This window comes from Cyprinus carpio, chromosome B5, assembly GCF_018340385.1.
Source record: "Cyprinus carpio isolate SPL01 chromosome B5, ASM1834038v1, whole genome shotgun sequence".
NCBI lineage: Eukaryota > Metazoa > Chordata > Actinopteri > Cypriniformes > Cyprinidae > Cyprinus > Cyprinus carpio.
This window is the reverse complement of record NC_056601.1, coordinates 23,302,154-23,329,716: the sequence shown is the minus strand read 5'-3', so window position 1 is coordinate 23,329,716 and position 27,563 is coordinate 23,302,154. Positions and strand designations below refer to the sequence as shown.

General features: G+C 37.5%; 1 protein-coding gene across 4 annotated transcripts in view; it reads right to left on the bottom strand.

The window, feature by feature from the left end:
* The window catches only part of pisd (phosphatidylserine decarboxylase), a 34,533-nt gene extending 7,852 nt beyond the window's left edge, over positions 1-26,681 (bottom strand). The window contains exons 1-5 of one of the 4 annotated variants that reach the window (XM_042724964.1): positions 26,599-26,667; positions 17,933-17,991; positions 16,951-17,105; positions 5,112-5,277; positions 2,340-2,576 (exon numbers count right to left, since the gene is read on the bottom strand). In XM_042724964.1, the coding sequence (XP_042580898.1) occupies positions 2,340-2,576; positions 5,112-5,277; positions 16,951-17,033 (486 nt within the window). In that variant the 5' untranslated portion in view covers positions 17,034-17,105; positions 17,933-17,991; positions 26,599-26,667. Of the gene's footprint in view, positions 1-2,339; positions 2,577-5,111; positions 5,278-9,754; positions 10,222-16,950; positions 17,106-17,932; positions 17,992-26,598 lie in introns of those variants that run through there. The other 3 variants (XM_042724966.1, XM_042724963.1, XM_042724965.1) reach the window with 3 other exon arrangements.
* Positions 26,682-27,563: the final 882 nt, after the last annotated feature.

Sequence of the window (27,563 nt, the reverse complement as noted above, 5' to 3'; positions counted from 1 at the left end):
ATCGATAATGACAATTAGATGATATTTTGCTGTGTGTCATTGTGCTGGTACCTTAAAGATACCATGGGCAGCTGACTCCTAATGTTTTTGATATTCTTCAAATTCTGTGTGGTGGTCAGTTCACACGGACAGAAATTAATCTTTTCCAATAAGTTTAAACTGATTTGTACATTTTATTAGCATTTTTACCTTTAGAAAGCCATTATTTTTAAAGTTTGCATTATCTTTTGAGTCAAATTTAATCAGTGAATTAGATTAATAAGACATGGCTGTTACCAAGCAAATTAAATCAGTATCAACAAAATTCATCCCTGCAATGCAGAAGAAACACAGAAGTTGCATCTGAAGTGGCATTAGTATTTACACACTGATTAATGCAAGAAATGAATGCATTTAACCTGCAATTACAAATACATATTTGTTTAATATATTAAGAAAAACCATTGAATACTGATATTTTAAATTATTTAAATAATAAAATATACTTGGGATGCAAAATTAAAACCGCCAGTAGGTGGCAGCAAGTCACTGTTAAAGGGGTCATATGATGCGATTTCAAGTTTTCCTTTCTCTTTGGAGTGTTACAAGCTCTTGGTGCATAAAGAAGATCTGTAAAGTTACAAAGACTAAAGTCTCAAATCCAAAGAGATAACTTTATAAAAGTTAAGAGTCAACCATGCCCTCCTAAAACGGCTCGTTCTAACACGCCCCCACATATCTACGTCAGTATGTGGGAAGATTTGCATAACGCCGCCCAAATGTTCACGCAAAGAATGAAGGCATAACTTTGATTCTTGCTGTTGCCGCCGGCGCCATGTTGGGGACACAAACAAAGTAGACAACTAGAAATCAGTGGTTAAGTTGTATTTACAACACTGTTCCAGAACATTTCAACCCAAATATACAGATGTGTGCAGCGCATTTTGCGGAGGACAAGGACTGTAGCCTACAGTGCTGGTGTCTTTTTCTATAAAGTGGGGCAATTTCAACTTTGCAAGGACAGTCTGGCGCTTCTGACTCACAGCCTGTAAGTACTTTTTCATATGTAAAGGATTTGCCACTGATGATTCAAATGCGAGTTTTGAGCAGTGTAGAGTAGAGTTTGTTGTTTTTCGTTTCTCCGATCACAAATGCAGACATGGTTTTATGTTAACACAGCATGATACGCAACGCAACGCATAAAAAGACAGTATAAGTCATTATAATCAGTAATTATGTCCCCACTGGGTGCAACAAATGCCTCGTTTGAAATGGGTTTTATTGGTTTTGTCTGGTCGCGCCGGGTCACAGTATGTTAAGGGGCGTAACATTTCCATCACACGATTGAGGCATTCGGCAAATCAAAATGCAATGGATAGCTGGCCAATCAGAGCACACCTCGCTTTTCAGACCGATTCAGAAAGGCGGGGCATAGAGGATAAACAATAATGTACATTGTGGAATATAATGTGTTTTTTGAACCTTAGACCACATGAACACATTGCATTACACCAAATACACAATATAAGGTTTTTTTTAGGAACGTCACATGACCCCTTTAATAAGTTGCGATTGAACCGAATCAACGGTTGATTCATTCAGGAACGAAACGCCATCATGTTGCTCAGAGACGCAAAACAGCACTGTGGCTTTGTTTGGAATTATTTTTGTTGTTGAAATGGTGCAAAAACAGGAAATATGATGTCTAAAATGTAAGTCTCTCTATTAACTTCTTATTTATTGAACTGTTGTAAAAAATCAATATCACATTTGTAATCATAATTATTGTTGGAGAAAAACGGCACTCTTTGTGTGAAACTGATTAACTATATGAAGTGGTATAAATATATACATTTTCTGCCCCCATGTCTTAATTTGTGATCATTTTAATGGCATTTTAATAGACTGAATCATGCAGTGAAAGAACACTCTAAAGTTATAATATACCTGCACTAGTCTAGACGTAGGGGTGTTTTGAATGCTTTTCTCGATAATGTCAAATCGCACATTGTTAAAACAACAATTACAATATTATCGCAGACGATATATCGCACACCCCAAGCTGACATATTGTTTATTTGGTACATTTTCTGTAAGCTGTATTTAAATTCCAACATAAGTAGATGGAATATGCAGAATGATCAAAATCAAATAAATATTTCAGACACCATAATAAATATTTTGATCAAATAAATGAAAATATTTAAATAAATCTCCAAAATTTATAACATTTAGTCCATCTATTTGCTCTATTGAAATGAAAATTCTCCGTACATGCTTGCATATGAATGAAAGTGAATGGGACAAAAAATCTATTCCATCTACAAAGAATGCCTCTACAGCTACAAACCCAGACTCACCACGCAATGCGAGTCGCACACTGGCCGGACCTGAGGTTTGAGTTTGCGCCTAAAAAACTCGCCCAGGTTTCTGTAGTGTTGTAGATCCTCTATTGCCGCTTCCTTCATGTTGACTCCAAACGTCCATATATACAATCTAAAGATAGGTTTCCGTAACCAAGTTGGCAGGTCCACCTGGTTCAAGCGACCCCAGGCTCTGGAGAGAAGTCTTGTGGGTATGGACTTGTAGATTGTAACCTACGACCCAAGAGACAGAGTTTGGAGACACCATGCTCAAATATCTTATTCACATAAGCAAACATTTGCAGAAAACAAGTAAACACATTTAATGATCTTCCACCTGGAAAGAAAATGTAAGCAAGTGCCACTTTATTTCTTTATATATCATCTGCATAAAAATAAGTGATGTACCGAAATTTCAGCATCTCAAAATATTTGGCCACAATAAAAAAAAAAAAAAGGTTTTGGAGGGCAGAAAACGTTGACCGAAACAGATACATGACACTGTGAACAGCATATACAGTACTATGACCCAATTACCCAATTATATTTGTGTTCAGTTTTTGACTAAATGAAAACCAAACAAAATTTTGGTTTCTGTAAAAAACAACAACAACAACAACAACAAAAACATTTTGGTGCATTACTAATAAAAATATGTGCGTCAAACACTTTTCGTCTGGTTATACTAATTTATATTAATATAACATATGCAATTCACACACACAATGACTTGAACCTTTTCTGAATGTTTTTAATTGAAACTGATTTCAAATTTATTCTGAGATTTTTTGGGGGCATAAAGTAAAAAATAAAGTAATATCATAATGGATTAAAAAAGCATTAACAAATTCATGTAAGTTTTCTATTATTTATATAAAATAAGCAGTTTTGATAACATGTAAAAAAAAAAAAAAACGTTCATGTCAGTCATGCAGGGGAGAAAAAACATAAAAGAGGAAATATAAAACAGGATCCCTGCAAACCCTGTTGAACATAAATTTAATAATTTTTAAACCTGCTGTATTGAGTCCAGCACCTGCATATGGCTTTATATCACCCGCTGTGAACCATGTGCTCCAATGTGTGCATTCCTAGAGTGTTTAGATCAGTGTAGCTCACTGATGGTTATTGATCTGGGCAAAAGGAATGATCCTAGATCAGTGTTACAGATAGTATGGAGGCTGATGCATGACAGGAGCTGGCCTGAGTGTTCAGTGTAAGTGGATTACTGTAGTTAGCTTCAATCCCAGCTGACAGACAGGAGGCTAAATGTGGACACTCTCGGAGTCTTACAGGGTTGGTGGGTTGTAGATAATAGTCATGGGTTTAACAAACAGGAAGTGTAGGATATCTGACCCAGAAAATTCTCTTTAAGAACCAAAAGTGTGTCATTATACGTTCGCTTTTTTTAAACAGCAAATAAATATTAGTTTAAATAATGTATTATTATTATTATTATTATATTTACATTTGTTCTATTTATTTAATTAAACTCCAGTTGCTAGTGGTAATGGTTTTGTTTTGTTTTGTTTGCTTCATTTGTTTTACGTTGGTTTGGCAATGTGAAATAGTTGAGATGCAAGTTCTAGGTTTCTTTTTATTTTTCAGGTGCTGTGAGGATTATTAAATAACTACAATAAATAATAAACGACTCCTTTCATTGACAAAATACAATAACATAACAACTGAATGTTGAATATGTTAAAAGTATTAAAAATATATTAAATATAGAAATATACTCACACACACACACACACATACACACACACACACATATATATATATACTTATTATACTTAGTATACTTATTATAGTAAACTTATTACTTATATAATTACTTATTACTTACTATACTTATTTATAGGGATGTCCCAATCAGGTTTTTTGTGCCCCCGATCTGATCCGAGTCATTGAATATTGAGTATCTGCTGATACAGAGTCTCAATCTGACACTGTATATTCCTAGTGTACTTAAATATAGTTATATACTTACAACTTTATTATTGTGTACTGCAAATATTATTGGCTCTTATGATAAATTGTTTGAGAAGTTCCTAATTTGTAAGTGGATAAAAGCATCTGCTAAATGACTAAAGGTAATGTAATATGTGTACTACTATCAGTGTGGCAGTTATATGTGCAAGATTTCATCATTCATAGTCATGATGCCATGACGCCTCCTGTATGTCCAACACTACAGATTTACATTAACAGACCAAACATTTTTCTGTTTCTCTGTAACTTCCTGTCTGCCAGTGGAGATACGGTATCTGCTTCAGAGCATCAGCATGGGCTGACTGGCCAGTTTTTTGTGGGAACTGAACAATAGTGGTGCCAGAACCACCGTGGCACGATGCCCTCGACTGGGTCTAGAGACAAACTGTTCCTCAGCTCAGAGCTGCACCGTGGGACAATGGCTCTTTTCACACGAGTCCCAATGCAGCTCAGAGCTCAGCGGGTCCATATGCAAGCAGCCATCTGCTGATAGCAGCAACACTTTCTGCTGACCTCACATCAGTTTTGTAGCTTTCTTTCTTCTCTGGGTTATGAATTAAACGTACTGAGCCCAGATCAGGGTTACTTAGGACATTATCCCTTAATGATTCCAGTAAAATTTTCTATAATCTTAAACAAAATCCCAAATGGCCATTACACACTGATTATTCACTGATGGATAACATTTATGTCTCTGGATAGTGAGAATTTGCAAACTCAAACACACACAACATCAGTATGTGGGCTCTATTTGTTGTTTCCACCTGTACTTACTCTGCTTGTGGGCCTCCAGCCTACTTTGGCAAGAGGTTTGAGTGCTCCAAAGGGCAGGATGTAGTAGAGGATGGACAGAGGCCATGAGCGAAGGCGAACAGTAGACCGGGACATGCAGCTCAGCTGGCCTAGTCGCCGCCGTAGGGCCAACTGTGGGAACTGCAACCTGCACAACACATCCGTGATGCCAAAGTGCACAAAATACCCAGACAGACACATGTGAAGTATAAAGAAGGTTGAAATGAAATATATTAGAGCAGATGGTCTAAATGTTGTAGAGCAGGGGTACTCAGTCCTGTTTATGGAGATCTACCTGCTGCATAGTTTAGTTTAGGTTCTTGAAGATCTTATTTAATTGGTAATTGGATAGGTATGGAGCTAAACTGTGCCTGTAGACCTCCAGGAAGAGGACTGAGCCCCACTGTTATAAAGTGAATCTCAAGAAACCTATCAAGACCATTTCTGGATCATATTTCACCCTAAAAATCTTAATAAGCAAGAATTGTGTGAATTTGGAGCAGGATGATTTATATGCCTGTTCAATGAAAGACAGTGGGAGTGAAAACCTGCTGGAAAAAAAGTAATTCTGCAGTTCCATTTGTTGACACTAATGAAAAAATTACAAACTTTTTTACATTTTCATGACAACTAAGCATGTATTTACAAAACCGTTATTACCTCAAGACAGTAGAAAATAATTTAATTAAACATAAATAGTACATAAATATAATTAAGTTCTTGACAATCATATTTGTCCACAATTGTCATTAAATTAATTTAAATAGAATTTTATATTATATAAATATTATTTATTATTATCATCATAATTACAGTGAATATTATTAAACTAAATACAAATATAATTGTATTAAATACATTAAATTTGTTTTCTTGTGATTCTTGAATAATAACAGAAAGAAGGAAGGAAAGATTTATAAAAATGCAGAAACATACCCACAGCGCACTCACACATACCAAAGACCAAACACAAAGACGTCCATACAGAAGACAATAAACAGCAGAAGATAAACGCTAGAAAAGATTCTTGAGATAGGAAAGAGACAGAAATAGCAATTCTCCACTTTACAGTAAACCTGACCTCATGGTTGTTCACACTGCTTTTCTTGACTTCACTGACCATATACTCCTTTCAGCTCAATTCCACTTGCATCAGTCTAAGCAAAGGCTGCTTTCACCTGCACTGAAAAAAAGTGTTTCATTCATCCGATTAAAAAAATGTAGGTTAATGATTCACATCTATATTTTTTAACTTGAGCCAATGAAAAATAAATAATTTTGCCTGAGGGCAAGCATTACCCTAAATTTTTTTAATCGGATGAATGAAACACTTTTTTCAGTGTGCTTAACACCTTTAGTCTCATTTAGGGTTTATCGTCACCTTCCTGCTACACTTGTGCTAGTAATGGTACATGAGGAGAAATACATGACCAAAGGCCTGGGCCAGTCTCAAAAAAGGCCACATTTTAATCAACATAAACCTATTTAACCAACAAGAACATGCATGTTTTTATGGGTCATGCCGAGTGGGATGCTTCCACAGAACTACTGAAGCCATGATGGATATCCGCCAGTAATCTTTTTTAAAAAAGATTTGTGTTCACTGCACTATTTTTAGCACCAGTGCGGGTGGATAACATTCCAGATCAACACAACTGTTAGGCCAATGGAACGGCACGTGCAAGAATATTGCACTTCTATTCTGGTCCTGTTGATGGAGCGCGCTGTCTTGTTTGGCTAGAACTGCTCGCTTTTTATTCAAAATGACACTAAGAGCTACTGCTTCTGGCTAAAGTGAGATTAGCTTTACTGTGTCAGTAAAGTGGGTCAAAGTTGGCCCTGAAAGTGATGACACAGCACCAGCGGGGTTGACAGCTACCATCCAGGGCTGCAGCTACACGGGCTATCTATAGAATATAATACTGTGTCCACCCTAATCAGGATGAAACCCTGTTCTGACCTGTGGACAGAGGAGACTTAGCCATAAAAGGCTAACACAAACACTCAATTTGTCACCTGACTTCGCTCACAATGATGCACACCAGAACATCTTTACTCTGACCCTTTCAATAATCTCTGTTTGAGAAATCAACATTTTTCATGGTCAGGGTGTGTTATCAGATGGTAATAATTCTCAAGTGTATTGACGATAAAAACTATAGCAACACTAGCTCACGGCAGGTTTGTCGGGCTCAGTGGGCAACCTTTTGGTGCCTGGGCGACATTATTTCCCTCCACAATCTTAAAGTACAATGACCTTTTGTGCGTCATCATAACAGCATCTGACGTGCAGGCCTCTTCCACAGAAAGGTGTAAATTTTTATTGCTCTTACTCTAAAAATAGACAAACTGCAGCAGGCATGACATAGGGCAAACTCTGGAGACCAGTCCAGTCACAGCTCTGTTATGAGCAAATGTAAATAGCGACGTTCAAAGTCCTTTGTAAAAGAAAGCGAGTCCACTTGGCGGCCATCCTTGTAATGACGCCAAAGAGACAGCTTCTTTGTATTTGAAAGGTTAAAGACTGAAATCTCTGAAGCTGTTTGTCAATGTAACATTAAAATAATATTGCCTCATGCCTCTACCTAAAACTCCAAAAATGTACCTATACATACAATTCCCTTCAGTTTCCAAACACTAGTGGGCAGTAGTGATGATTATAGGGGTAGATTATTAATTTGTAAACTAACTCACTTTGATGTTGGCATCATAAAATGTTGGATTTTCTGACATGGTAAACTTGCTCGATAGCTCACCTGGTACAACACTGCACTTGCATTGCGGAGCATATATGTATCCCATGAAATACAAGAGCTCAAAAACTTGTGGAAGCAATCTTAATTGCAGTGTTGCTTCCGCAAATGCGTTTGAATTTCATGTTTGCTTTTGTTAACACTATTGGTTAGGTTTAACGTAGGGTTAAGTCTAGACAGTACATCATTTTCAATCATTATAGAGTATTAACCTTTTAACGCCACTCAGTGAACATTTAATTTCGGTACTGCTGCAAAACGTACAACAACCGACGTAAAAGTTGCCAGATTTACATTCATCTGACATTTACTTTCATGTTCAAAATGAACAATTCACTTTTAAAGTGTCGCGAAATGTGCAAGAAGCAATGTAATATAATTTTGCAGAAATGTTGCCAGTGTGCCTGGGTTACTGGTATTGTATGCTGCACTTCTTTAACTCAAGTAATACAAAAATAGCTGTATTTTTAGGTCAGTCAACAAATACGCATAAGCATTTAAATGTAAACAAACAGGTAATGCCTCTATGAGCATTTAAAAAAGCATTTGGCAATTTAAACTGTGGAGCATTATTACATAATATGGCCTATGATAACACAGCGTTCTACCCTCTCTTCACATTTATTTGTAGTGTTTTGTTCAAATCTTTAAAAATTCTACCTAACTTGTCCTGGACCTGGCAGACAAGCATATCTGCCTGGCGGTAAAAAAAAACAAAACAAAAAAAGACAAAGGCTTACATTGAAGTTTGGATTTGAGCCAATACGGAGGGCCCTTTTCACTTGGGACACTAAGCACAACCACGTAGAAGGCCATAGCAACGTCCTATAATCACAAAAGCAACTTTGCCGATGCCACCACCACTCACATTTTCTTGAAAATGCAAAAATCTAGTTTCTTTTGTCATAACATATTTAGAGGTAAAACTACTCATTACACAACCTAACAATGAACCTGATAACCCGCATTTAGCACTACATTTGTAAAAGTGCTGTGCAAATGCCTGGTATAACCTTTCACATTAAACACTTTTAGCGCTGTGCATTATGTAACCTCATTCTAGCGGTTGGCAAATCCAGTTAATACCCCAAAGTGTGGGCTGCGCCCTAGTGCGCTAAAACAGCTCTAAACAATGACTGTGGATTTTTACGAGAGCTTTCAGTCATCAGGTTATCATTCAATTGAATTTAGAGCGTTTCTACCCCTCCCCCATCCTGTCCAGAGCAGATGAATAGCCATCAAAGGACCTTGCATTTCAACAGCTATTCACAGTGCATTACTCAAACTGCGGAGGCTGTTTGAGAGCTGATGATTGCAGCCAGTAAAAAGACAACGTAAAGTCTTCGGATTCGGACTCTTTCTCTTTTGCACACTCTATGTCCTACATAGCCCCCCTCGTTTCTTCATTGCAGGCACATATTGGCCAATCAGTGGCTGAATCTGAGCCTCCCTTAGCTCTTTGCATCTTTCGCTCACTCAAGGGGAACAGCATCTGCTCCGAGTAGAGCTATGCAAATGGTGTGGATTGTATTGGACGGAGAGTGCTAGCAACAGCCTAATGTTACGTTGCAATTAGGCCAAACACAATTGCCGGGACAGTGACGGGTGCTCATCTGGGGGAACCGAGTCCAGTCACACGAACTCAAACTGCACACTGATTGTCCCTCTGCAGGGTGGCCCAGTTCATGCAAGGTCTCTGTAATCCCTCTCACTCGCCCACTTTCCAGCCCTGCTGAACCTTCAATTGTCCTCTCTCACTCCGAGTGCGCCGACAACAACTGTTCTAGATGCCACCAGCAAAATTCACCTGTCATCCACACACATTCTCAGCCTGAACTACATCCTAGAATCTCACACACTCCCTGCTGGTACCTGAATCGGCTCCGGTGGCTGAGCTGAGACGGGCCCCCCGGGGCTCCAGGGCCTCCCGTGCTGGCGTTGTTGGCGCCGTGTGCGGGCTCCCCTGTCGCTCCCGCTGAGGAGCCCGGTGGACGAAAACGCCGCACATCAACCCTGACTCTGTGAAGATTGTAGCAAGAGGGAGAGCTGTTCAAAGACCTGCAGCATCTCACCATTTCCCCGCAGTGCTCCGCACCGGCCCCTTCTGCTTCTGCTGCTTCAGACTCCCCTGACACATGATCACTGTGGAGGGATTAGTGCGTATGGCAGGCTTTAGCCCTCTCTCACGCTCACTCCGTCCGTCTGGACCAGCGGTTTTCTGATGCAAAGCTTAAAGACTGGCCCTCACTGCTCGTCACGTGTGGGATGCTTAACTGCGATTGGTCAGCTGGAGAATGAGTCCACCTTCTCTTCTAAGCCGCTGCTGAATTCAAAGCCTGGTGCTCCTGGGAAGGTGGCGATATGAAAAGGAGGAGGAGAGGGAGGGGTTTGTAAACAGACAATCCTGTCAGCATGTGCTCAGTAGATTCTGAATTCCATCTATGACCCCATCCCCCTCTCTCTCTCATCTCTTTCTCAACTGAAGGATAAAGAGCAATAAGCTCCCGACTGTTATGACAAATGATTTCTGATCTCAAAATCACTTTCTGTACAAAGTCCACCACATCAAAAGTGCCTTAAAAACAGTGCATTTACTTTAACTTGCTTTTTATTTAAAGAATGCATGTTCTGCATGTTCTATAAAACATTTTAGTATAGCAACAATGTGCAAGAAAATCTATGAGTGCATATACCAATTAATATGAATTTTATTTTAATTTTATATATACAGGTGCATCTAAAAATTTTTAGTAACTTATTTCAAAAAGTGAAACTTATATATTCTAGATTCATTTCATGTAAAATATTTAAAAAGTTTTTTTGTTTTAATTTTGATGATTAGAGCTTACAGCTAATGAATTTCAAAAATTCAGTATCTCAAAATATTAGAATGTTTCCTAAGATCAGTTTTAAAAAAAAAAAGGATTTGTAAAACAGAAAAGCTCAAGTTCTTTAAAGTATGTTCATTTATGCACTCAATACTCCTCCAGCATCTTTGGACCACTGAGCAACAGTCCAGTTCTTTTTCTCCTTAGCCCGGGTAAGATGCTTCTGAAGTTTCTGTTTCAGAAGTGAATTGGCAGCCCTTTTGTGAATTTCTTTCTTGCCTATTCTACACATGAAATAGTTTGACAACCTGATGAAGAAAAAAATTCAAGCCCACAACACAAATATACAACTACTAATGGTAATATACAAACTAATTAAATAATAAAAAAGACTTACAAAGGAAATCTTCAAACTCACTTGTACAGTGTGACACAATAAGAGGTCTGTCGATCTTCTTAAAGGACTACACTCCACTCACTGTCTTTGTACTAGGATCCGCTCAGATATGACATGTGTGATGTGATGTCATTACTAAATATTAACCAGACCAATGAGTGAAAGGGCTTACTTCCAATTTGATGACTGTCAACGAGCCCATCCCACTCCATAAACACACACAACTGCAGACAGCTATAGCATGTGTATTCAGTAGACACAGAGAAATAAATATAACTGACAGGACCAAGCGCTTGTGATTAAAGTCATTAAGGAAATAATCACAGTACGTTCGCCACAATAATTTTCACAGAGTGATTGCTTTTGTGTTACAACTATTGCAACATACTGTGACTGATAATTTTTTGGGGGTGGAGGGGTTTCAGTGAACTGATATTACTTTTGGGAATTGGTTTGTAAAGATGTAGCTATGGAAGCCTGTTTCCGCCACTAAATAAAAAATAAAACAAGGTAATTGCGACTTTTATTTTACAATTCTGACTTTACTCTCAGAATAGTGTGATATAAACTCACAATTCTGAGTTATAAAGTCAAAATTGCAAGTTATAAAGTTAGAATTGCATGATATAAATTCGCAACTGCGTGTTATAAACTCAGAATTGCAATATAAACTCGCAACTTCTTTATAACTCACAATTTTGACTTTATAACTCACAATTACAATATGAACCCACAATTGTGAGAAAAAAAGAAAGTTATAATTGTGATACATAAACTCGCAATTCCGAGAAAAAAAGTCAGAATTGCGAGTTTATATCTCACAATTCTAATTTTATAACTCGCAATTTTGACTTTAGAACTCGCAATTGTGTTATAAAGTCAGAATTGCAAGATATGAACTCGCAATTCTGAGGAAAAAAAGTCTGAATTGTGAGATAAAAAATCGGAATTACCATATTACCATACCCAGTTCCATATCTAGCACATGCTTGGCTAGATGATGCATTTTTAAAAAAAAGAATCTAGGAAAAGAAACTAGAAATAGGGCTGTGTATAAAAATATAGATATCTTGATTTTAATTGACTGTCATTTTTACGAAACAATATCGATTCTTAAATCCCAAGAATTGATTAGTCTAACCTGTTTTCAGTTAATGGACGGAACATTGAAGGGCACCTCCCATACAAAATATCACAATAAGCATTGTGCTTTGGTACTTTTAATATGAAACAAAGTCTCAGATTGCAAATTCTGTCCATTATATTGCAGTATTCAAACAATAAATGCTTTTTTGGCACTGTTTAATGTGAAGTGACAGATCGATGTAGCGCCTCAGTTCAACAGACGCAGTAGCGTGTAGCGCACGTGAACTGATCGTCTCCTCCACATTAATACCAGTTTCAGCACAAAATAATCATGACTAAACATCAAGGTAAGAAAAGGTAAAAGAAAGAGTTCAACTTTACAATCCATATTCTGTCTCATGTAATCGCTCAATCAGTGTTTTAACCGTGTAAAGACGTCAATATATCGGCTTGTAAACAATGTCACGTAACGTAACATTTACCTCGGAAACAAACATATTCGGTAACATAAACTCATTAGTCAGCTAGAAAAATAAACTGTAGAGAGGAGCATTTTGCTTAATATATGCACCATATAATATATTCATTACAATTTTTACTTTTCTTAAATGTTTAATTTATATTTTTTTTATGACAGCCACCATTTAAATGTTTATATTAAAGAAAAACGAATTGAAGTAGAAATATTTATGTAATTCTAACTTTTATTATAAAAACTTCATTAAGTGTAATTTATGCAGTTGTATAGCGTAAAAAAAACAAGTCAGTTTTAACCTTCAATATTATAGTAATGTAATACCAACGGACTCTCATGTAGGCCTATATTTTACAGCTTTAGTTAAGAGAATTGTTTTCCTTGAGAAAATTTGGCATGTGTACCTGATATTTATACAAATTAACCGATATTGAATCAAATCAAATCGCAAGCTTGTGAATGAGAATAGAATCGAATTGTGAAATTTGTGTCAAAACCCAGCCCTAATTAGAACGTTTCCGTTATTTCAGTCATTCTGCAATCAAATACAAAAATGAAAGTGAAGAAAATGTCAACCCTAAAAATAGTAAGCAATTAAAAATTCATGTTAGACACCAGCAATTTTTAGTTTTGCATCAAAACATATTGAAGACTGTTTTATCATAATTATAAAACTGATTTAGTGAACTGACATAGCATCATGATGAAAGAGCATCAGAATGCATACATTTAATATTGTTCATTTTTCACTCTAAAAATGCTTATTTCAACCCAATTTTGTGTCAAATATGGACTAACCCAACTTTTGGGTTAAATTTTAGTTACATTTTTGAATTAACTTTTTAACCCAACAGTTGGGTTAGTCTATATTTGACCCAAAATTTGTTATTTTCTGGTTATTTTTTATAATTATAAAATATATTATTTAACCTCTTAAGTGCCACCGGCCCACCAGTGATTTTGAATTTGAAAACTTAAAACCTCAAAATTTATCCTGTGAAAACCATTTTGAAATCGGACATTGCGTTACCATGGAAATCGTAATTTAATATATTTTGGCAGTTTCCTTGCCCTTAGTGGGTGGAGTCAGGTGTCATATTACAAAATGTATTATGGTCTTTTAGAGTCAAAACTTTTTATAATCTTGATAAATACATATCGTCGGAAAGGTCTGAGTCTCAAGATTCCATATCTGGTGGCATATATTTTGTGATAGATGTAATATTGACAGAGATATTTAGACATTTGTGACAGAAAAATGCATAAAAAAATCAGTGACCCAGTGGCTGTTTGTGGTATAACACCCTAAATAAAATCTCTCGGGAACCTCAATTTTTTTTATATCAACTTCAAATTTGGAACATAACTTATTTAGACATAAGGCTTTCATTTTATAGCAATTTTGGATTCTAAAATATTTTGAAAAAAATTTATGTAAAATAAAATAAAAATGGTACAGTGCATTTTCTTAACAGTAAATTTAAACTTCTTTAACTTTTTGATACTTTAATATTTTTAAATGATTCCACTTCTGCAGTAATCTGCAGATTGTCTTCTTAAAAAAAGAGTCCAACCTTAGGTCTGTATTCCAAAGCGTCCATGAATTATAACAATTTAAGTTTGAATAATGCACTTTCACATCTATATTCAAAAATGGGGGGTGCACTTAAAGGGTTAAAAAATATATTTTAAATTGTAATAATATTTCAAAACATTACTATTTTATAGCATTTTATAAATACCACCTTGGTGAGCATAAGAGACTTCTTGTCAGAAACTGATCCCAAAACCTGAACAGTAGATACTGTAATAACAGTTATGTATCATCTGTAGTGTAGTCATGACAGAAGTTTAGTGTACCATAACAGAAGATTTATCATCCATTTATTACCTCTAGGCTGCAAATATAACAAAGCCATTGTGCATCTTAGAAGGTTCTGGAAAAGGGGCACACCTACACAAAGAGTACTGTTTTCTCCAGCAGCAAGGCTTTCTGCTGCACTGTGCCTTATCTGTAAATCTACAACAAACCCACTGAACTGAAATCTGTCCTCATATATCAGCCATAACATAATTGAAGAGTTCATAACCGACAGTCTGTGAACACCAATCATACACAGAGCAAAAGGGTGTTTCAGTGGTACGAATACCACAGACAAATACGCATGCAAATAAAGATAAAGATACATACTGAATGATTTTAATACTTCTGAAAATGTCAAAAGCACTGGCTACTTTTACACTGTTAAAATGCAATGAAATCACATAAGGGTTTAAAATGGCATTGATTCAGCCACTGTATAAAAATAGTCTTGTCCCTTGTAGCTTTGTTGCCCAACCCCCTTTCCACGCAAGAAGAAATCTTGCTATTGTTTGTGAGGTACAAGTCTGCCATGGTGCTGAATGCCCTTGAAAACCATTGCTGTGTGAATGCCAGGACTAAATCCCAATAAAATATATATAAAAATAGGCCTATATATAGACAGAGAGTGTTGGTTCCGGATGCTAATATTGGCTTTGTGTGTTACTGATACAAAATGTCCCAATGTCATGTTTAAAGTCACAAAGATCAAGTTTTTAGAGGTTGTGTCAACTGATTTAACTGCATTATAACAGCTTTGTGTGCAAACATAAGTGTCCGGTGAGACAGGTCATCAGTGGGTCACGATGAGTGACTGCTAAACAGGAGCTCCACGTTGGAGGCCGATGTTTATCTGATATATGAAGCAGATAAAACACTACAGCACTCTCGGGAAAGCCTTCAAACAAAATCAGCCAATCAGATGCTAGTGACAACACCAGTGAATTTCAACATGCTCAGGTGATGTGGACACTCAAACAACCCAATCTGCCGACTGGTATTAAAGGCCACACAATAAATGAACACTAAATTGTACTTGTCCTGGATTTGTGACATGTCATTACATAAGGGAACATTTCATAAAAAAATAAATAAAAAAAACATAAACATTATTAAGTTTGATCAAGTATTATCATATTTAATAGTATTAGACCAGATTCATGTGGTAAGCATTTCTGATTACCAATGGATAAGAAAATACTTTTTGAGTAAAATGATTGACATGAAAACTTGTTTTTTTATTTGATATTTTATTGAGGTTATTTAAATAGTTTAAAGTCAATTTAAATAACTTTGCACAAGCAACAGAATTCAGGTTTGCCAAACTAAATAAATTGCCAAGATTTTCACTGTAACAGCTTGACATCTCCAGCAATGTCACACTGACACTTCCAGGTTTAAATGCAACACCACAATCTCTCTGACAGAGCGGTAAATGACACAATCTCTGTATCTTAGGATCTGTTTCCACTTGGCCACTTCATGCTTTTTCATTGATCATATTGCTATTCTAATATATCATTATGCAAAGAATTACATATAATATATGCACCTTTTTCTTCCTGTAAGAGCAGGAAGATTATATATATATATATATATATATATATATATATATATATATATATATATATATATATATATACACTCTCTGGCCACTTTATTAGGTACAGTACACCTTGCTAGTACCAGGTTGGACCCCCTTTTGCCTTCAGAACTTCCTTAATTCTTTGTGGCATAGATTCAACAAGGTGTTGGAAACATTCCTCAGAGATTTTGGTTTATATTGACATGATAGCATCACGCAGTTGCTGCAGATTTGTCGGCTGCACATCCATGATGCAAATCTCCTGTTTCACCACATCCCAAAGCTGCTCTATTGGATTGAGATCTGGTGACTGTGGAGGCCATTTGAGTAAAGTGAACTCATTGTCATGGGTTCATAATGTACTCGCTCATTATATATATTTTTTACATTTTCAACACAAAACAACACTGTGGCACAGCCCTGCGCTGATTGGACCAGAAGAGCCGGGAGCGGTGGATTTTGTTTATATTGGAGAGAAGTAGCTCCGGCTACAATGTTCTTCTGCCAGACGTGAGTCCCAAAAGTTACTGATTGCAGCTTTAATAAATCACCTAATCGAATATTCTTAAATCAGGACCCATCCCTACACCATACCAGTACAAAAAATGGTTTCAGTGTTTGGGAATTTATTTTTTTTGTTTTGATATCAGTTTTCACAGAATCAGGAAACTTAAATTTTAGTTCATGGCACACAACCTACTATGCTGAAACAAGACTGTGGGGAAATAAGTGGTGGAAGTGGCAGACCATGGCAATGTTTTGCAACAGGACCATGTTTTAATCTGTCTGGAAATAATTTACACACAAATAATATTATATTCTGAGTTTGACCTTACCTGAATTTCACTGGCAATCCGCGGTGGCACTTCAATGCCAAGTTTCTCCAGCTGCCGATCTTTGTATCGCCCATATTGATCATATCCTACATAACCCCCACCTGTAGCCAAAAGAAGAGGAAGGGGTCGTATACGGGCCTGTAGTCCAGGAAAACCTAAGAGAAAAAGGAAAAAACAAACAACAGTAAATGTCTATTACATGTGTGTGACAGTCAATTTAAGAAAGATATTTATAGATCAATAGCAAATATACATAAGAAAATCAAACAGATGCACACCTGCCAGGTTCCATTAGGTGTAAATAATAAAAAAATGTAAGTGAATTATTGTAACAAGGTATTTATTATTTTTCATATTATTTATTATTATCTTTTTGTAGTGTGTCAGTAAGAGATGGTTTACATTTCCAAACATTCCTTTTGTCATTAATTGTAATAATCCAGTGAGATTTTTCTACACACAAAGAGTCTGACAGCAAAGATCTGCTCTCACTATCATCCAGTTTTGTAGCGTCTTGGAGATGTTGCCACTATTCTTCTGTATCTAGTCTGTCTTAGTTTGTTCTGTTTCTTCATGTCAATTGAGACAGATGATGATGATGGTGAGATCAGATCTCTGTTGTCAGACTCCTTGTGCATTCAAAAATCTCATTGGATGATTATAATTAATGGCAAAAGCAATGTTTGGAAATGTAAACTGATATTTCCTACTGACACACTGCAGCAAAAGATAGAAATAATTTGTTTGTATATAAATATACATAAACTCGTGACGTAGCGGTGCCACCTAACGGCTATTATGATGAACTGCAGTATTACATTCTCCAATAAAGACTTTCAGGTTGATTTAAGTTTAATTTACGTTTAGGGACAAACCCTAAACGTTTTTCAAGTTTGTGAAAAATAAGAAACTGTGCAGTGGCGCATAAACACATATGTGGGGCCATTTAGCAGGGATAAAATATTAAGAAAGTGTGACTGACCTTTTGAAAATAACCTCTGATGACTCCATCTGAGACCGACAGCACCGTGCTGCAGGAAACTGCACACAAGACAATTCACGTCACTGTTTAAAAATACTGAAGGACTGCATAACCAACATGTGCATTTCTAGGTGACTCCATTTGGAAATTGAAAATTTGACAAAGAATGTCGCTATTTGCAAATTTGCAGTAATTAAACATTACTAAAGAAAATGAATGACTTAATCTCATCTTGAAATCGCCCCGCTAATGCAGACATTTATGTAGCAGTCACAACTTGCATTATTATAGTAACTGGGCCTCATAGTAACGTTAAAAGACAAGAAATCATATGGGTCAACTTGTTTAATACCACCTTATATGAAATTTAAGACCTAAACTGTTGATGGAAATACACATTATATGACATACATACATACATAATATTTAATGTAAATATATATATATATCATTGCTGTCATAAATTATATTTATTACTAAGATATACAGTAAAATTTTCATATCACCAGACAAATCATACAAAATATCCCCAAAAAAGTACTGCATCACTGAGATTTTTGGTGGTGTAAACAATTTATTCTGAAGCAGTATTTTCATCAGCTTTTCCATACTTAAATCTGCATATTTTTATTTACCTTTACAAAGGCCTGTTTTTTTTTAGCCTTTTTAAATGTGTGCATCATCTTTTATGACAAATTATTACAATTTATCAACAAATTCAATATAAACCATAGCGCTGTTACCAGTCAGATTAAATAATTTACACTGCAAAATTACAACTGCAATAAATAATGTTATGAGATTAATGTTTTAAATACATGTATGAATATACAAATAAGAAATGTTGGCGGGGGGTGCACACGTTTTAACATGCTAAACCACCAGTAGGTGGCAGTAAATCACTTAATGAGTGAATCATTGAGTCATTCATTCAACAGATTGGTTCAAAACGCTGAATCATTCAGTGACAAAACAGCCGAGTGTTGCTTGGAGAATATGCTATACTTCTGATATTTGATTGGAACTATTTTCATTGGTGAAATAGAACAAAACAGTATATAGTTTCTAAAATGTAAGTAACTTAATAAGTACTTGACTACTTGTTTATTGAATTAAAATCAATGTAACATTTGCAGTCGCGAGAATATTCAGCAAAGTAGCCCCCTTGTCATGGTACATTACTTATATTATGCAAAATACGATGAAGCCATCACAACTGGCCCACCTTTACAGGTACTTAGCCCTGCACCAACTGTGAGCCAGTAGCATCGCTTCTCCTCTCCTTCTCTCTTCCTTTTAAGCACCAAATCAAAGAGTTGATCGTCAGATGGGCACCCCCCTTCATTGGTGTTTCACCGATTTAAGCCCGACAGCAGATCCAGCGTCCTGGATTTACCCCTGCTGACAACCACCAACTCTATGTCGTTGTTCGCCCTTCAATAGTTTGGCTCTGCCACCGCACCTCTCGCTGCATCCAGATCCACTGAGATCCTGTTTCTGCCTGTTCGGTAACCTTGCCTACCAGCTGTTTCCTGGCCATGCCTTTAATACCCAGCAGCCCAAGCGTTCTCCAGAGTGACTGCCCAGCAAAACCTCTGCAGTCGACCTCTACTGGTGAATTCCAGGCCTTCCATCCATTTTGCTGGCTCTCAAGGCTAAGATCTTGATATATCTTGCGCTTACGCTCATGAGCCTCCTCCATCCTTTCTTCCCAGGGTACTGTTAACTCTATAAGCACCACCTGCTTAGTGCCTCTAGACCAGAGGACAATATCCGGTCTGAGGCTGGTGTGTGCGATCTCCTCTGGGAATTTTAGCCGCTTCTTTAGATCTGTCTGCATCTCCCAGTCATTTGCTGAGGCCAAGACCCCTCTACTTCTCCGTCCTGCTGCAGTGCTCTCTCCAGTCCTGGCAAATTGAATAAAGTGGTGCCCTCTGGAAAGTTTAACTTTCTTCCTTGTCTGTTCCACGCCATCTGCCAACTGAGACAGGATCTTATCATGACGCCACCGGAATTTCCCATCTGCCAGACTTGACGGACATGCTGAGAGGACATGCTCAAGGTTGGCTTGCTTTCTACACAATGTGCAGCTGGGACTCTCTGCCATCCCCTAAATATGGAGGTTTGATGGAGTAGGCAGCACATCGTAGACAGAACACATCAAGAACTTTATCCGGGGTCCTTCCATGAATCCAAATGTCCTGCCACGTCAGGGCCCTTTCTTGTACGCCCTCCCACCTTACTAAACTATATCATTAAAAAAAGAAACATTTTGAATTGATTCTTAGTTTCTTTACGTGTGCTGTTACGCTCATTTGTAATTTGATGAATTTTGAATTTGGACTGCAATACCTAGTTCAACCATTCTGTGTCAATACTACATACGGCACCTTTAAGTTTTAATTTTAGGTTATTAGTACAGTTGGAGCCGATAAAAAAATAAATAAAAAACAAATATCTAGACGGCTGGTTAGCTTTAGCTTTACCTATATTATTATTATTATTATTATTGAGAACATATATCAACAAAGAAGACTGAAGATATTATAGCGGTAATGTGACCAGAAATATTGAAGACCCATTGAATCTAAATTTAAGACATTTTAAGTCTTTTTAAGGCCTTTTATTAGGAAAACGTAATTTCAGACATTTTAAGAGTTTTTAAGGACCTGCGGACTCCCTGTAAACACTTGAGCTGACGCAACTCTGTAAGGCGCATGTGCAAAGTGGGGCTGTCATTGAAGCTAGTATTTAATGTAAATTAAACTGTAATTACAAGTTATAGGTGTTTCATAGGCTTACACAAATTATATTATACTGCGATTTTGTCACGCCCCTGGACTCATTTCGTTGTGCTTTTCCTCCCCATGTGTGCCTTGTTCCCTTTTAATTAGTCATTCCTTGCACCTGTGTCTTCCCAATCATCCTGTGTTTAAAAGCTCCAGTCCTTTCAGTTTGTGTTGTCGGTTATACTTGTTGAATGCCCTCCTTGTTCTCTGTTTCCTGTGGATTATTAAAGACTGTTGTTTGTATTACTCCAGCGACTTCTCGTTCCTCTCCTTTGAATTATGACAGAATAACCTACCCAAACAGTTTAAATTGCAGAGGCCGTGACGTCAGTCCAGGTGTGTGAGCTGGAAACACTGCCTGCCACGAGAGAGAAAGCCACGGATGGTGTGAGCGTGGAGAGGAGCTCCGCCCCCTGCACCGCGGCTGAGGGTGAGCTGAGTATGGCACGGCAAAAGGGCCAAAACAAGGAGGAGGATCTCACTGACTGGGAATCTGATCTGGAGATCGAACTGCCCCCTCTCCTCTCTCCGTTGTCTCCATTGGTTCCATCCAGCCCTCCCCTGTACATGGTTCCCGCGTCCAGCCCTGAGGGGGCTTCCGATTCTCCAGTGCCTGCTCCTAGAAAGCACCCTCTAGTGCCTGCTCCTCAAAAAAGAATGCCTGCCCTCCCACCTCCTCCAGCCTCCTCCACCAATGTCGTCTGGCAGACCCTCTTATGTCTTGGCATAATACATATTTACCTGACTATTAATAAATTCTTACATTTGATTCTTTTCTGTTTTACTCTGTAATTATTGACTCTAGTAGATTACGCTGTATCCTTGTTACCGCATTTCCTGTGTCAGGTTAGTAACGGACTAAAATTCAGTTGAGATGGAGCATAGGCACACCAATTGTATCTTAAGAGATCCGGCCTACACTTGGTTTTAGTTCAAGTGTACTTCGATTGTAAGGGCTTATAGGGAATTTCCGTTTAGGTCAACTGGATGTTGTTCGACCAGCCTAAACAGGGTGAGCCTAACCTCTGTTTATTTTAATATTACTCTAGCTAAGTGAACATGGGGAAACCATGGCATGACCATACCAAAACTACTATCAGTGAAAGTAATATTGGTCGGCTTATATCTATAGTAGTGGTCGTGACCTCTGACTAGAAATAATGTTGCTTTATTCAAGTGTGTACAAATCTATGGGGGCTAATTAAAAGTACTTTTAGAATGAGCAAGCATAGGAGCGGCTGTCTGAAGTATTAGCCAATTACCTCTGTCTAATAACCAAGACTGACGAGAATGTGACCGTAAGATACGATAAGTCCAAATCGATAACTTTGAGCGATATGAGCACCCGAATGAACAAGTACAATAATATTCACGAATAAATAGAATAATCTGATGTCATAATAATAAAAATTAGAGACAGATAAACAACCAATTTGCCTTTCAAACTAAATTCGAGGTCATGCTAAAATGGAGTCAGATTAGATACTAAAATGGAGTCAGATTTGAGTTTAATCTAAACTGAATAATTTTGCGTGCTGAAAAGACCGAACACGCAAGAAACCTTCAGCCAGCACCGGATACCTTCCTTGGACCGAGTGCGTGGACCTTACAAAACCATATTACAGATGCGCTGTCAGATTTAAGTTGAACCGCGGTCCTAGTGCCTACCCAACCGTGTGTGGAGAACCGTACGGTTCGTTTTTTTTTCCGTGAACCGTCCCACCCCTAGTTGACATCATGGCTGTGGCCTGGGTCCAGCTGGACTCCTCCTGCTCCAGCCCCTCCTGTCTCCTCTCTCCATCGTCTCCTCCGTGGACTCTGTCTGCCGGCCCCCTCCCAGGTGTCCGTCGTCCTCCGGAACCTCCTCCTTGGTTCCCAACCATTCCCCCCCTATTTTGTTCTACGGTGCGAGGTCGTACCTACTGGGAGGGGGGAGTAATGTCACGCCCCTGGACACATTTCATTGTGTTTTTCCTCCCCATGTGTGCCGTGTTCCCTTTAAATTAGTCATTCCTTGCACCTGTGTCTTCCCAATCATCCCATGTTTAAAAGCTCCAGTCCTTTCAGTTTGTGTTGTCATTTATACTTGTTGAATGTCCTCTTTGTTCTCTGTTTCCTGTTGATTATTAAAGACTTTTGTTCATATTACTCCAGCGACTCCTCGTTCCTCTCCTTTGAATTATGATGATTTTAAACTAGTAGTGTATTCAAACTTTATTTAAGCAATGATGGCGTAGTTTTGAATGAAAGAGCTTGGTATGTAAGCTATGTTTATTTTTTATTAGTTTGATTCATTTTAGAAATAAAACTCTACTAATTACAATTTAGTTTGTTCTTTATGAAAAAATGGGTTGTAACTATAAAAAATTCTTTATTTCTTCCTCTGATAGTCTCATAGTTCTGTCAATAATTTGTTCATGAATAAAACAGAATTTTTCATTCTCACTCTCTGTGCTGTACGTGAAAGAGCATAAAAGTCATGGGCGTCGCTAGACCATTTTTAGGGGGGCTATAGCGTGTTCTTTTTCAATCTGCAGACGGGGGCGGCACAGAGCGAGAAACAGAGTACAAGGTGTGTGTTTATCGATATATTGTTATAATATCTGCATCTGTGCAGTTCTGTCATAAATACGGTTTTCAAAATATCATGAGGGAGCAATCGGTTCCCCATCTACTGTAGCCTAAAAGTTTTCACTACGTTCACCTCTCATCACACCACAGCTGTTTCCTCCAGTGAAAATTAAGCACATATGAACGCATACTTTATAAAACAATAATTTTGCCATTTTCATTTGAAAATTTAACTTTCAATGCAATACATATCCTCCTGAGACCAAGCTATGGAGTTTTTGTCTCTGCAGTTGACATTATAGGCCTATTTTAGTGAATTTCTCTGTGATCTCACATGTCACAGTTTTAAGTCTGGATGTCCTGTACAGAGCACATTCAGGGCTTTTCTGAGAAACTTAATATTTTGAAGTTTCTCCATGACCACTCCCTGTGCTTGGTCTTTAAAAATGTCTGACATTAATTAAGTGATAAAATTGTACATCCTTTTGGAAAAGATAAGAATATTTTGTAATTATCATTTAAATCTGATTTTCAAATAGTTTGTCATAAATCACCATCTCAGGAAAATGTTATGGGGTTTCAAATCAAAATATGACTTCCTGTTATGAAGCAGGATATTGATTTTATACACGTCCACTGTAGAGGACATCAGGACTAAAAGCATGTTTATTATGCATTTTGGGAGACACAACTAATTAATAAGAAATAAATTATATATCAATATTCTTATGAAATATTAGATATTATTATGAAAATCTGGCCAGCTGTTACTCCCATTACTACACTTCTTTTTTCAACATGCTGTACCAACAGCACATTCATATGCAAATTAGGTACAGTGTATAGATAACATTGTGTTTAATGGGAAAACCAGTTTATGGAAATTTTACACACATATTGCATAAAATTCCAGTTTGCATATCGGTCAAACCGGTCGACCGATGATGCCATCGCCACTGCCATCCACTCAGCATTCACACATATAGACAAAAAGGACTCATATGTCAGAATGCTGTTCATAGACTTCAGTTCAGCATTCAACACAATCATCCCTCAACAGCTCATTCACAAACTGGTCGAGCTAGGGCTCAACACTTCACTGTTGGACTTTCTGACTGGAAGACCTCAGGCAGTACGGGTCGGCAGCAACACATTCAGCACCATCACTGGGGCCCCCCAACGATGTGTGCTGAGCCCCCTCCTCTTCACTCTGCTGACCCACGACTGCACACCATCACACAACTTCAACCTCTTCATTAAGTTTGCGGATGAAACGACTGTGGTGGGTCTGATTAACAACAGAGATGAGACAAACTACAGGAGTGAGGTGAGCCGCCTGGCCAGATGGTGCAGTGACAACAATCTCTCTCTGAATGTGGAGAAGACGAAGGAGATTGTTGTTGACTTCAGGAGAGTGCACACTCAGCATGTTCCTCTGACCATCAACGGTGCGACTGTGGAGAGAGTGAGCAGCACCAAGTTCCTGGGTGTGCACATCACAGAGGACCTCTCCTGGACCGACAACACCGCAGCACTGGCCAAGAAATCACAACAACGTCTCTTCCTCCGCAAACTGAGGAGAACCAGAGCCCCACCCCCATCATGTACACCTTCTACAGAGGCACCATCGAGAGCATCCTGACTAGCTGCATCACTGTGTGGTATGGCGCCTGCAACGCATCCTGCCAGAAGACTCTTCAATGCATAGTGAGAGCAGCTGAGAAGATCATTGGTGTCTCTCTCCCCTCCAGGAAATTTACGGAACCCGTCTCACTCGCAAAGCCCTCTGCATCGCAGGTGATCCCACTCACCCGTCACAGAGCTTCTTCAGTCTGCTACCATCAGGGAGGAGACTGCGAAGTCTCCAGGCCAGAACAAGCAGACTGAAGGACAGCTTCATCCATCAGGCTTTCAGGAAGCGGAACTCGCTCCCCAACTTGCCCCACCCCGTCCCTCTTCTGCCCCAGGCACTGAACTATGGATCCCCCCACCCACACTAACATACGATGACATGCACCAGTCACTTTGTGCAGCATTGGTCTGCTCACTACCTCATTCACCATGGAACTGATGTCATTCTACCACCTCATCAGTCAGTTTAAATAAAATAACTGCTCTTGAGCCCTTTTGTCACTTTAATCAGTCTATATAAGCTTTTTTTGCACTAAAATCTTTTTATCTAAACTGTTTGTTCACTGGTTTGCACTCTATCTGCCATGTGCCTTGCGCTGCTTTATTTAACTTTTTTTTTATTTTTTATTATATGTCTTTTTTACATTCCCTTATTGTATACAGGTGCTGGTCATATAATTGGAATATCATCAAAAAGTTGATTTATTTCACTAATTCCATTCAAAAAGTGAAACTTGTATATTAAATTCATTCATTACACACAGACTGATATATTTCAAATGTTTATTTCTTTTAATTTTGATGATTATAACTGACAACTAAGGAAAATCCCAAATTCAGTATCTCAGTAAATTACAATATTACTTAAGACCAATACAAAAAAGAATTTTTAGAAATCTTGGCCAACTGAAAAGTATAAAAATGAAAAGTATGAGCATGTACAGCACTCAATACTTAGTTGGGGCTCCTTTTGCCTGAATTAGTGCAGCAATGCGGCGTGGCATGGAGTCGATCAGTCTGTGGCACTGCTCAGGTGTTATGAGAGCCCAGGTTGTTTTGATAGTGGCCTTCAGCTCTTCTGCATTCTTGGGTCTGGCATATCGCATCTTCCTTTTCACAATACCCCATAGATTTTCTATTTGTTTTTGCCTTTTCATGTCTATTCATGTCATTATTTTTTAGAGTCCTGAGGACAGAGGACATAGCATAACATATGAATAAAATATTTATTTATTATAACATATGAAATGCAGGCTATTCAAAAAATAAATTAATAAATAAATAAAACTTTGAAATTGCCGGTACAGACGAAAACATCGCGGATGAGCATGAAAGTTTTTACATTGTAATGTAACGACTAATGTCATGTATGTAATGTAACGTTAACCCTTGCTACATATATTGCGTTAGACTTCACTTAGACCAAGTCGTTAGACTAAGTCGCTGTGGATAAAAGCATCTGCAAAATGATAAAATGTAAATAAAATATTAATTTATTCGAGCGCATGCGCGTAAAATCCACTACGTAGTAGATATAGTCCAGTTACGTCATCGAGCTGCAGGCTGCAGCGAAAACAGACTCGGAGAATGAATGTAGTTGTTAGCATTAGCCTCCGAAGGTCTAATGTAATTTAGATTCATTCACAAAAGCGCAAAATAACATAACACAATTACCTGCTCTTTCCCGTCCCTGACAGGTGCATAATAAACTCTCTGCGTGCGAGCGCTGCCATGATGCTTGTATGCGCTTAGTGTCCCGTGTTCTCCTCTCGCTTCACATCTTTACACGCGCTGATGCCATCTACCGCAACGGAGGGTCCTTTACGACAGCACTACACACATGGCACTAGTTTTACAATAAATAAATCATAAATAGAACTTAAATTAATAAAATGTGACACTGGACAACAAAAACAGTCATATGGGTCTTTTTTTTTTTTTTAATTGACACTTATACATTATCTGAAAGCTGAAATAAGCTTTCAATTGATGTATGGTTTGTTAGGATAGGACAATATTTGGCGAAGATACAACTATTTGAAAATCTGGAATCGGAGGGTGCAAAATAAATAAATAAACCCTTTTTACCTTCTGGATTTTGAGATATTAGCATTTTAAGTTTTCCAAATTAAGTCCTTAGCAATGCATATTACTATTCAAAAAAAAAAAAGAGTAGGAAATTTACAAAATATCTTAATATCCTAATGATTTTTGACATTAAAGAAAAAACTATAATTTTGACTAATTTTTGTCTATTGCTACAAATGTACCGTGTTATTTAAGACTGGTTTTGTGCTCCAGGGTCACAAATAGAAAATAAACAAATATCCTATTTAAAACAAAACAAAAATAAATAATAATAATAAAAATCAATATTCAGCTGTTATCATGTAAGGTGTCCAAAAACTATAGTACCAGGTACAAAGATAAATTAAAAAATAAACAAACAAATAAATAAACCCAGAAATAACTTTGTTAGTTTTGTTGTATTGCTTTACAGTTTCAGAAACATCAAGATGACAGAACAAAGAAAGAAGATAAAGAGGGAAAAAAAGAAAATGTATTTTGTTTGTTACAAAGTTTTTGTATTTATTTCATTTATCTATTTAAAAAAAGATCAATTACCGTGATTTCAGTAA